This window comes from Macrobrachium nipponense, chromosome 39, assembly GCF_015104395.2.
Source record: "Macrobrachium nipponense isolate FS-2020 chromosome 39, ASM1510439v2, whole genome shotgun sequence".
NCBI classification, from domain to species: domain Eukaryota; kingdom Metazoa; phylum Arthropoda; class Malacostraca; order Decapoda; family Palaemonidae; genus Macrobrachium; species Macrobrachium nipponense.
Window position 1 is genome coordinate 18,773,048 of NC_061099.1, and position 13,184 is coordinate 18,786,231.

At 41.0% G+C, this 13,184-nt stretch overlaps 1 protein-coding gene across 4 annotated transcripts in view; it reads left to right on the plus strand.

Moving 5' to 3' along the window:
• LOC135210172 (zinc phosphodiesterase ELAC protein 1-like) overlaps positions 1-13,184 on the plus strand; it is a 109,647-nt gene that overhangs the window by 22,729 nt on the left and 73,734 nt on the right. For all 4 annotated transcript variants that reach the window (XM_064243001.1, XM_064243002.1, XM_064243003.1 and 1 more), the window contains exon 3: positions 7,841-8,130. In XM_064243001.1, the coding sequence (XP_064099071.1) occupies positions 7,841-8,130 (290 nt within the window). The remainder of the gene's footprint in view (positions 1-7,840; positions 8,131-13,184) is intronic.

The following is a 13,184-nucleotide window of genomic DNA, read 5'->3' on the forward strand; positions in this document are numbered from 1 at the left end:
CCTATCAGATGTTAATTAGAGTCCTTAAATTTCAGTGCTTCCTATACAAGCTGGGGAAGATTCCATCTTAAATATCTCCACAGATACCACAGTTATTTTAATTCAGGGTACAAAATCATTCCACACACCTTCAAAAAATACCTAAAGCCATGGGAACTGAGACAAATGTACAGAGAGGTTAACATTCCAAAACCAACCAAATAGATGCAGAACTTTTCACAGATGCTTCCAACCAGGGTTGGGGAGGAGCATTAGTAATAGCGGGTAAAATACTCTCAATAAATGGAACTTGACACATGAAGAATCCTCCCTTAACATTAATGTAAGAGAGTTATTAGCGTGCTTCTATTCTATGGAACACTTCACTACAAGGTTATACAACAAAGTAGTCTTAATTCATGTAGATTCAAAGGTTACAAATGGTTGGCTAAGGAAGCAGGGTAGTATCAGAAACAAGGTAGCTCATGAACTTGTCAGGAAAATACTAAGTAACATGAAGGACCATAACATACAGATAAATTCCAGATGGATCAGGGGAGTAAGTAACACCATTGCAGACTCACTTTTCCAGAGACCTGGGTTCAATCCACACAGAAACTTGCCTCAGTGACAGTCTATCTCCTTAATCTGCACCGACTTCAATTTCAACCCACCCGGAAATAGATCTGTTCTCAAATGGCTTCAATACTAAGTGCAAAAAGTTTTGTTCATCTCTTCCAAACCAAAAGCCATCAGCAATAATGCACTTACGATTAGCTGGAAGGGACCAACACCTCTCTATGCCTTTCCACCAGGATTCTTACTACACAAAGTAGCTTTTAAAATCTATAAAGAATGCAATAATAACATGCTTTTCTGTACCATATCGCAGGGGACAGAACCATGGATTCCATTAGTGAGGTCAGTTTCGAAGCAGCACAAACTATATACTGTGAAGATAGAAGACTACCAGATAGTTCTCAAGGACTGTATCTCACCCTCAGCAAAGCTCCAATCAACTTTGATCGCCTTCAAAATTTAAAGGACCAGCTCCCAAATGTCTTTCCTCCTGAGGTTTGCACCAAAATTGCTATCAGCTTGAGGGACAGCTCCATGCACAAGTAATGAAAAACCTGTATAAACATTTTTATTTTTAAAAGTTTCATTCATAAGGAGTATGGAAGCGACAACAAATTCCCCCTGTTAGCAATTATTTTATTTTTTTTCATCACCTTATAGAACAAGGGACTGGCTTACAATACCCTGAAGAGCTACAGAGCAGCTTTAGGTCCTATATTGTCAGGATATTTCCCAGGTTACTGTCTTGCAGAAGACAAATATGTCAAAGCAATGATATCGGGGGTGAATAGAAGGAAGCCGAGCAACACTCACCAGTTCCCTGGCTGGGATCTAGACAAAGTAATATCGTTTCTCAACACCACAAGAGATAACTCTACCTTACTACTGACACAGAAAACCTTATTTCTAGTAGCCTTAGCTTGCCCTTTAAGAGCAAATCAATTTAACAATCTCTGCATTTCCAGGAGCGACCTTCACCCCAGAACATTGTCCCTACGGAACCACCCTTCCTTCATGGCCAAAAACCAAAAGAACAACTACACACCAATAGAGATCAGCTTTAGAAAGCTTCCTAACAGACCAAAAATATGTCCAGTCAGACAATTGAACTTCTATTTGGAATACACAAACAAAGTCTGTAGGGAAAGAAACATAGACAGGAAAGACCACATATGGCTAGATGAACACTTCAAGATAATGTCTTTACAAAAAATGAGACAACTTTTTAGGGAGTGCATTTTCAGAGCCGACCCAAATGCAACTAAACAGTCAACTAATTTCCACTCTATAAGGGGTCAAGCTTCATCAAGACTGCTATACATGGTATATCTTTACAAGAAATCATGTCCAGAATGAATTGGAGAAGCGAATCTGTCTTCAGCTCTTACTATGCTCTCCTCGGCTTACAGGGTGCTTTCGATGCTGTGGTCGCTGGACTTCATCTTCAAGCCCCTGAAGCATCGGCCTAGCTACCACTGGTGAGTCCGGAAGGTTGAAGCCTCCCTCTCCAGAACTGTAAGTTTACTTGTGAACGAAGGTTCTGGAGTGGGAGGTGAGACCTTCCGGACTCAAGGTCTGGGTCACCCTCCAACCCTTCCCCCGGGAGCCGAGGAGACCATGTAACTAGGAGAGGATATTCTAACAAACTTCATAATCCAACAGAGTAGGTTATATATACAAGAATACATACATACATACAATCACTATTATTCCAGAGAAAACAAACTAACTGCAATCTTTCATTATTTATTTCAACCGAAACAGCACAAGAAGATTGACCTTACTAGTAAAAAGACCTTTGTGTTCAACAAATTTGCACCTTCACAGTAATTTCTTCATAACTTGAACAGCCTAAGGTAAGCTCAACCACTTCTGTGTTAGTTTTTGTGCTTTAACAACTTCAAAAATGTGACTACTTTTGCCGAGTCAACCCGCTCGTCTCTGAGTCAGCACCGCCCAAGGGGGCGTGGTTTAGCGCTCGCGCCGCCTCTCTTGGGGGGGGTTTCAGGGGGAGTGTGTAAGCTACCACTGGTGAGTCCGGAAGGTCTCACCTCCCACTCCAGAACCTTCGTTCACAAGTAAACTTACAGATCTGGCGTCCCTTCGTAGACTCGCGCCCTCTAAATAGAGCTTTATAGAAGAGGACGCTTCAACGTCCCCTCTCTCTCTCGTTATGCGTTTCAGTGAGAAGTAAGAAGGCGAACGTTGCCTGATCACGTGTACGTCTTTCCACCGAGAAAAATGAAAAAGAGGCAGTTTCTCTCGCTTGTTTTGACGCCTGTCAGGAGCGTGACGCTTTTCTGCACGCTTCTTTTGACGCTCGGCTTGAACGGGACGCTCGGATGGACGCCAGGTGCGTGCCAGTGGACGCCGAGCGTCCTCGCCAGTAGGACGCCGAGCGCGCGCCAGGACGCCGAGCGCGCGCCAGGACGCCGAGCGTCCTCGCAAATGGACGCCGAGTGCGTGCCAGCGCACACCAGGTTTTGTCTCCTGGCTGAACGTTTCTGTTGAACTCTTCAAGCTCTTGTTTAAGATTTGAGCCTCAAGAATGTGAAGTAAGCAGTGCTTCGGAGGAAGCTTAAAGTGAACAGACAACTTCGTCTTCGAAACCCAGCAAGACCTCGGGTTTCGGGAATTCAAGAGGTCTCTGTCAATATTATATTGCTTTTCGCAAAGGTGGATGGAGTTAAGGAAAGCTCAAGGGAAGATCTCAAGGGAAGATCTCGTTTTCTCTACCGCAGTCAAGACTTTGCGATAAGGCAGTTACGGGTTATGTAAAGGCTCGACGTCTCGGCGACGTTCAGTAGGATTCTTGCAAAGGCATTCATCAAAGGACGCTCCTTCAGGAAAAGCGCAAGACAGGACTTCCTTTGCCATACTGCCAATAAATTTTAAGCTTTAGCAGGCATTAGTTGTGATACGGGAGAGGAAGCTGGTTGGAGAGTTTCTTCCTCTTCCCAGGATAATTTTGCAAGCTTTTTAGCCCATCTGAAAGGGTTTTTCAGATGATAGATTTTGTCAGTTTCTAGTTGGGGACTACGCTGCCGAATTGAACATCGTTGTTCTACCTGCCGTAAGCCCTGTCTCTTAAACAGGATTCTTGCCCCCTTCCTCGTTTGAGACGGGAATCGAAAAATAAAACGCTCGACTTCCTGGATTACGTTTTGTCAATTCAGTGACTTTCCCCCATTGACAATATACTATCGTTTTGTCAAGTAAGTGGTATCCCTACATTGACAAAATATCTCTTTGTCCCGTAAATGGGTTAGTTCTCATTGACAAACATCTCTTTAACTTGATATTGCGTAAACGAATAAGCTCTTATTGACAAGATTCGGAAGAGCTCTCATTCGTCATTCGCAGACTCGTACAAGAAATAGACTTGTAGACTACGTCAATGAACGTTCTTATGTCCAATACATAAGAAGCTTGAGCTGTCTGCTTCGATTCTATAAGTTTTTGTTCATGAAACTTGCCTGTCAGATATGTATGCAGCTGTATTTCCGAATTCAGCTATATATATGTCTGCCAGGTAAGTATGAACAAACCTTATTGTGATATAATAAAATATTTTGCCTTGCGTTATTTTACTACTGGTTGGTTCAAGTCATACACGCTTGCTGTAGTTACCTCTTCGGATGGCAACCGAGAGGTCTATTGTCTTATTTTAAGGACATTTAATCGTTACTCCCTGCAGCCTTCCAGGAGTTTTCCGATTTATCTTTTACCGTTGTATGGTAGTGTTCTGACGACACAAACGCATCTATATATTTAGCGTTTTTCTGTTTCGCTTAAATATACCAGCTTGAGAGTCTCTTTTTGCTAAAAAATAACGGTACCTATTTCTTCGTAGAACTAGGGTTAGCTGGCAACCCAGACATAAAGTTAAGAGACGACGTTCGTAAGCTGCTGGCTGCTGCTGTGCCTGACTGTCAGTGTCCAACCGAGGCCAGTAGCAGATCGTGCGCTGTCATGCGCGATAGGTTACGTCTCTCTCTCCTGCGGGATTGACTGACTAACTGTATCTCTGTCCTACAATCACGGACTTTAGCCTAAGATTGAGGGGATTTCTTACGTGCATGATAAACGTTGCATTCGTTTTGCCTTACTATGTCAACAGAGTTATCTCTTAATCCTTTCGGTGCTCGTTACCGCACGGTAAAGAACTACGAGTCTACCGCAACATTGCACATTTATATGCTCTCCTGCTTAGGCAAAGCGCAGCCATATTAGGGAAGTAAGCATACTCGGGGAGGGAATGGATGAGCTTGCTGGGGACCATTTCCTTCCTGAAGAAGTTTGTTTTTTCCCCTTTTCCCCGAATAGACTGCAATTCAGACCACAGTTTTTTCCTACCGGGAAACTGAAATATTATTCAAGATCTAGGAATGATTCTGAAGATCTCTCAGTGCGTCATGATAGAAAGAAGATGCCGGACATCTGGAATAGGGTTTTCAGATGTCCTGGATCTTAATTTGAAAGAAGTAAATGCAAGTCGGTCCGTCCCTCCAGTCCTCGAAACGAGTTTTTGGAACCAGTGGTCCACATCAACTCTGATATTCCACAGCTCTCTCATATCTTAAGAAGTATCTTCTCTCGGTCCCTGCTCGAGTTTACGAGAAAGAGCCTATTATAACAACAGGCGTAGAATGTAACGATCCTCTAGAGGTTCGTTACAGGATTGCAAAAGTCCGTACGAATCGTCTCGATCGACGGCAGCAACTTTTGACTTTCGAGTGGAATCTTTCTTTAGAAGTAAGTTGAGAGTTGTGGAGACCTTAGGGACGCCCTTTCATTCTTCTCTTCGATAGGTTGAGGCCGAAGAGGCTTCTTCTCTGCTCCCTTTTTCTCGATCCGGGATCGGTACCATTAAACGCCATCCTATGATATTAAACGGGGATGATGTTTAATTTTTTTTTTTTTTTTCCCCTTTTTCAATCGCTTAGGAAAGGTAATAAGAGGATTTATGACGTCACAGGGAGCGACAATGACGCTGATCGCCCCATGTTGGCCTTCAGGATCCTGGATTCACAGAGGTCACATCCTTCCTAGTTCACTTTCCAGGACCTTTTCCGAGAGAGTCGGTCTACTCTAACTCGAAAGGTAGCTATAACCTCTCCGCTCTGAGTCTGACAACGTTCAGACTATCGAGATGTTGACAGGAATAAGATTACCGTCTTCCATTTCCGTCTGAAGAATGGGATAAACTGGCAGTCACAACTATTAAAGAATACGCAAATATGTTGTTGACGGCTTTTGGGCTCAGAGATTTGCGTCTGTCAAACAACAAAGCCCTTCACGATCTTTGAGTTCTGTGGAATCTCGAAACTCGCTCACCATCTACTTTTTGTCTCACCTGTTTTCTCGGAGTGAGACACTCATGCGAGATCAGGCGACATATAGTAGCCCTGAGTTTTGTGTTGACGAAGTCGGTTGCGTTTATACACCCCCGATGATCGTGTAACATGAGACCAGGTTGGACTGTCAGGCATTCTTCCTTCGGGACTGAATCGCCTTTTTGCTCCTTGCTCCTTTCTCCTGGCACCAGAAAAAGCTCGAGTCAGGAGTTGAATTCGCTGACGACGTTGGGTTGCGTTGATACACCCCCCAAGGTTTGCTTAGATTGAATCGCCCAGGCAGTCCAGACACTCATCCTTCAGCGAATAGTGCCTTATGGTCTTCAGGGTACAGCCTTGCTGTCCTTGATTCGTCTGACTGGTCGGTCACCTGACTTTAGTACAGACGGACTGACTGTGCATGTCCAGATCGAAGCTTTCAATATGGAACTTAGACGTAGTCTAAAGTTCTTGATGTCAAAGCATTCGAACCTCTCCTACCTGTTAACTTCTTGCATGTGATCAGGAAGGCTTCTTCTAACCACAGATACGACAAAGAGGGTTAGTGAGATTTAAGCCATCGTCACAAGTTTTGGCTTATGAGAACACAAGGCGGTGCTCTCTAAGCCTTTCGTTGTCCGGCCTAAGAATGGAAACCCGTTTTGTCCTTGGGGCCAGGAGCTTGGAAGCAAGGATGGCACAAGTTAGTGGGCAGGAGCCAGAGAGAGTCCTGTGCTCTGTTAGGTCTCTCAGTTTTATCTACATAAAAACTCAAGAAAGTCGAAGTCATTCGGGCCAATCTGCTGTGTTCCGAAAAAGAGACCAGACTTGCCCATATCGAAGAACACCCTGGCTTTAGTGTTAAGGAGTTCTTTCTAAAATGCTCCTTCATTGTGTTTTGCACAAAGATTTGAAATCTTTTTATCTGAATGCTCACGAGGTGAGGGCGCGGCCTCGGAAGCATTTCAACAGAGCATGGCACTCAGCAACATCCTGAGTACCATGTTTTAGCGAAGCAACTCTGTGTTCACTTCACACTCCCTGCGAGATGTGAAGATGGCATATGAGATCTGCTGCTCGCTAGGGCCATACTTGTCCTGCAGACACAATCTTGGGGGCAAGAAGTACCACTCATCCTATCCTGTAGAAAATGGTTAGGAAGAGCTCTTAATTGAGTTGTTGAGTCCGCCGACAACAGCGACTTCTTAACTCTTAAGCCTTAGTTAACACACCTTAACTTTGGCTAGGTTGGTCAGGTGGTGATATATATATTTATATATTTATTTTACTTCTTAGCCCTCATGGTATGGTCAATATGGTCTAGTCACATTGTGGTCACGCCCCTGTTGACAGATCATCTGGAGTGCACCAGCTTTATAGGTCTCTACCTCGCTGGCAACTCTAGTAAAGCAGAAGCAGACTTGGGTGACAGTAATCACGAAGTCGGCTATGCTAACAGGTGGAACCAAGATGTAAATCATCTGCATGCATTTGTTTCCCAAAATCCTTCTATTCTGTCCCTTCCCACCTCCAATGGTGGGATTCAGCTATATATATATCTGACAGGTAAGTTTCATGAACAAAATGATATTGTTATGATACAATAAAGTTTGTTCATACTTACCTGGCAGATATATATAATCAAGTACCCACCCACCTCCCCTCAGGGGACAGTGGAAATAAAAATTATGAATAGAAAATGGGAATGGTTCCTGATACCCGCCTCCCAGCGGCGGGAATGGGTACTAACCACCTGGCCGACCTGCTGTGTGGTCGGAAGTTTTTTTAAATTCTGTCGGACTTCAGAAAATACAGCTATATATATATCTGCCAGGTAAGTATGAACAAACTTTATTGTATCATAACAATATCATTTTTTTCATATTGTACATATGTAGGTTAATACAGTTATTAAAAGACACTTTTTTTTCCCTAATTATTTTCAGATGGTAACGTATGGCTTTTTGACTGTGGTGAAGGCACTCAAATTCAGGCACAGAAAGTGACTTTGTCAAGGCAGAAGATTAATAAAATATTCATAACTCACCTCCATGGAGATCACTTGTTTGGACTCCCAGGTCTGTTATGTACAATATCATCTCAGATTGGTCTGTCTGAGGAAGAGCTGCAGAAGAAAGGGGCACCAGTTGTTGACTTGTATGGTCCCCAAGGACTGAGAAGATTCGTTTATAATTCCCTGAGCCTATCAAGATCACCATTGCTATTTAAGTATCAAGTGAGTTATACTGTCCCTTCAAATGATAAAAATCCATGAATGCTTAAAACCCTTCTAAAAATCCCTAGAACTGCCTGTTTTGATAGTTCAAACACAAAAACAATCTAAAAATTCTTATACATACATGAGTATTTTAATAGTTTTATCACAAAAAGTGCATTTACTCATGATATGAAAATACAGTAATTAGTGAATATTTCTCAGTGAAAAGTACCATGAATAGGTTATTTTTCTGTAAATAATGTGTACATATGAATCGGTGAGTCTGCGAATTGCGAATCCGCAAATTGGGAGCCCGTAAATCTGGGGTGTTTACTGTTGTGTATTATTAGATGTAACATTATCATTATATTTTTCCAATAACAGATCATTGCTGTTTGGTCCATCAGTAATACAAACCATCATCTTTCATGTAAAAGTACTATTCCTCAGCATGAGCTAGAGTTAGTTGTTGAAATTGAAATTAGGTACTAATCGTGGGTTGGCAGGTGAGGGGGTGTGGGGAACCCCCTACTCATTTGTGCTCCAATTGACCATCAAGTTGAAACTTCTTTCATCATTTTTATTGTACATAATATTTTTATATTTGGTTTGCTTTTCAACACTCTCTTGGCTGTTAGAACCCCAATAAAAACCCTTAAAACTGCCCATATTGTTAGTTCAAACTCAAGAAAAACCCATTAAAAATGCTTATATCTGGTTTTTTAAGAGTTTTATCACAAAAAAAATGCATTTAATCAAGAAATTGATATGAAAATACAGTAATTTGTTGATATTTCTCATAGAAAAATACACTAATTTCCTGTGAATAATGGGTAGATATGGTCCGTAGAAAAATCCGCAAACGTGAGTACGCAAATGACGAGAATGCGAATAATGGGGGTCCACTATATACTATGGTCTTGAGCTGGTTTGAGTTAACTTCATCATTTGCTTCTGTGGTCTAAGCTGCTGGGTCCAATTGTTCATGTTCACAGTCCCAAGAGCACTCATGAGGGCATGCTGATACGTACGTGTTTCTCTCCTGTAGGAGGAGATCCAGCTCTTTCAATAGGGAATCTGATAGGGTGTTGGGTACTTCACATTCAGATCCCCATGTTATGAAGAAGTTGAGGCTTGTGAAAGCATATATGCACACACCAAATAAAATAGTAAAGGACAGGTGAAAATTACCTCTACCATATTGGTAACAGCCACCACAAGATATTGTAAAATGTATAATTAGCTGAAAGATCAAAGGAATTATTCATAATGAGTTCTGGGTTAAGAATTTTTGGGAACAAAACCACATTTATTTACTAGACTACCAATATGTAGAGAATGTCTTTAGTTTATACCACCAAAGGTGCTTAGGAACCCAGATGCTCACCCAGACAAGTGGAAGAAAAGATTTGTCACCTTTGCACTGTTCAAAAGAGCCTATCCTTTTCAAGAGGAGAGAGTTGCACTTATATTCAAAATAATTCATGGGTTTTGTTCATTGCTTACTAGCAATTTCAGATGCTTTTTATTGGTTGCACATATGCTTGAGTTGGCTGTTTACCTTCTTTTCCTACTAGTGTTCAATACAAGTGGGTACAAGCACCTCTATTTTGAAGTAAAACTATGTTTACAAAGGCAATTTGAGCGCCCTAAGAATCTTTCTTACTTTGGCATTGGCTTACATGTATGAAAAAAGTTAGCTTTTAAAGCTTTTGTAAGTGTGCAAAGCTGTGGGGACAGCATAAACTGTTGATCAGAATTTGTAGAAAATATTTTAATCTTTTAGATTCTCATGCTAAACTGATTTGTAATGGATGGAATGTGTTAAATTGCAATTCGTATAAACTTAGAACACACTGCACTGATACTGTACCATATTAATAAAATCACACTTAGCAATGTCAATATTGGCAACATTATTGATTTCATAAACAAGTATGTGGATAAATGATTAAGCTCAGAAACAACCTTACTATCTAGTATGTTATTAAAAATGTTTAAGCTTTTTCTTGTAATGTGATGAGTCCCTTGTCCATGTAAGCTGTCTTTTCTTACTTGCAATATGATTAATGTGTGAATACACTGGAACCTGTTTTTGTACATAATCCCTTCCAGAACCTCCAACGAAATCCAAAACGTATGAAAACCAAAACAATAATTCCCAGAAGGACTTATTTAGTAAATACTATTAAAGTGTTCCAAACCCCCCAAAATATTAATAAAAAATACATTTTATAAGGAATAAACACAGTTTTACATGCAGAAAACAATGAAAAATAAATATAAATGAATAATGAAGCGAATAATGAACATTTAGCATCACTCCTACCTTCATGGAAGACTTGTTAACTTATGGCAGAAGGAGAGGAGGGGAGAGGGAGGAGGAGAGGATACTCTTTGGAAGGGGAATCCCCTTTCAGAAGGACTTCAGGTGTCAAGAACCTATTGGGTTACTTCCCCTTTTCGATTTTTGTGGCACTGTCTTGGGTTACTTTCCCACTTCATTTTTTACTGGCACTAGGATCAGCTTGAGTCACTGAACCCTGCAGCACAGCAAAACTGTCCAGAGACTCCCCTTGGCAACATCTGTGTCAGCCCCATGCGGAAAGGTTCCACCAGTCAGTAGAATCCCTGTCTCTTCACGTTTGGAGGCTATCAAGTATCTCCTCTGAGCTAGAGGCTTTTTCTCAGAGAACAGCTGGGCACATGTCCAGCAGTCTTAGAAAGTCGACCTCTGCAGTTTACTAAGGCAAATGGGTGATCTACTGTGATTGGTGTTGTGTAAACAGGGTTTTTTCTCCATGTGCAACCTCTCATTCAGCGAAAAGCAGACTTTTGTCATGAAACTTACCTGACAGATATATATATAGCTGTATTCTCCGAAGTCCGACAGAATTTCAAAACTCGCGGCACACGCAGTGGGCGGCCAGGTGGTAGTGTAAGTGTTTACATAATAAAAATATGAATGTTAGTCCATATATATAAAAGAATAAAACTAAAGAGGTCAACCAGATTGCTTGCAGGAAGTGATCAGTACTAGAGACGCTAAAGATGACGTATACAATAAGTATGTAGGCTAAGTTGACATGCCGTCATCTGTGGTCATTCATTTGTTTTGAAACAGTCCAAGCTCCCTGCTTGAGACAACTACCGCCTACGTGATCTGTAGCGTGTCTCATTTTGATTGTGTGTCGTATGTCATTTGTAAGTATGTTCATATGTTCGAACTACTGTCTGTTCCTTCATAACTTGTAACAGAGATGGTAGACAGGCAGAAGAGAGTTAGCTATCGTCATTAGAGACCTGTACCTCTTTACCTAAGCTTTATCATGTAGAGGAATAGGGTTAGCCATCATCATTGGCAGAAGCGATCAAGCTATCGTTATTAGAAGACTTGTACAATCATACCTGATCTTCACCATGTAAAACTTCAGAAGAATATAATAATTTTTTATTTCGTGTTTTTCTACAAGAACCTCCTAACCATGAGTTTAACACATCGTCGTAATAACTAACAAGATAATACCGACTTCGTAAGTGATCTACAAACCCCCAGACACTCCATTGAAGATGGAAGTGCAATACCAACCGACTTAGCGTAAGATTATCGCTAGTCTAACATTACCTCATAGGGCGCCTTATCATACAAGGCACAAGCCCTAATATTGGTGGCCAGCGTACAGAAGAACTCTACAACGTCCCTACGAAGAAAAATCAGAATAATAAATCATGTATCATAAGAAGTCAACGACGACGGAAGCAGCAGATTCTTCAAGCAACCTAGTATCATCGTTAGTGAGCGACTTCAGAAAACAATAAGAACTCTTCAACGACGACGAAAGCAACAGATTCTTCAACCAACTTAGTATCATCGTTTAGTGAATAACTTCAAGAAACAAACCGACGTGTCTTTTTCATACGACAAACGCAAGCTTCGTCTCTCATTAGAATCATTCAAGAAAACATCGTTAGTGAGCGTTTCCGGAACTTCAAGAAACAAACCGAACGCGTCTGCAGCATCGGATCTTTCAGGGCTTGAATCATCGAAACAACGTGCACGGGGGAAACTGAAGCCAAACCAGGTCATCCGCTAAATAGAGAAGGAGGACCAAGGCCGTCGTGTGTCGTTATCGGAACACGTGACTTCCCACAAAAGCAAGCTAAGTACAATTTTTTATTCATTTGGAGTAACTTTGAGTGTTTCCTTTACAGGTCGAATTTCGTTATTCCTGTGGCTGAAGTTACGAGACATTCTTAATCTTACTTTTTTACAGAAATTATCTACATCATTGAGATTTTGCTACTGCGACGTTTTTATCTTTGAGTGTCTGTTTTCCAGAAGTTCTACTGAAATATCATAATCATATACTATGTTAATTTTATCATTTTGGGTGATTATTAATCCCTTACGTAACAGATCATATAAACAGTGAATATGCGTTTACGCAGTGGACGTCTGTATTTATACAGATGCATGGATAGGGTCGTTAAGCACCGTAGTGATTAGAAAACACACAAAAAAGTAAGTAACACCCGTACAAATCTAGATACATTAGAGGTAACACTATTTCGGGCCATGACAATAAATGTCTCCTTTGCAAAGTCCCGATCGCAGTTTTAGCCTTGAGTTTTTTTGAGTTATATAAAATATCGAACCTCAATGACTCAACTTAACTTTTAAAATATGGCTGGATTGCAAGGAATAACATGTCTGTAAAAAACTTTCATCAGGCTAAATGCGCTGACCAGGATCCCTCACTATTTCAAATTTTAGCAAAGAATGTAGTACAAACAGTTAATATGGAATGCAGTAGTGATAACTTGTCTTATTTAGTAATCGCTCAGTTCCTAATAGTTCGTCATTCATTGCTTTATACGTACCAGCAACATAATGCTAAAAACACACAATACGTTGCCGATGGTAATAAAGAGAAGGATCCTAATTATTACAAAAAGAAATAGAAATAGTAGCCCGTTCAGAATCAAACAAGCAAACTCGGTGACTGTGTCACCTAGTCAAGCGGTCAAGGTCAATCAAAAACTGCCGAAGTTTCAAAGCAAAGCAAATTCCA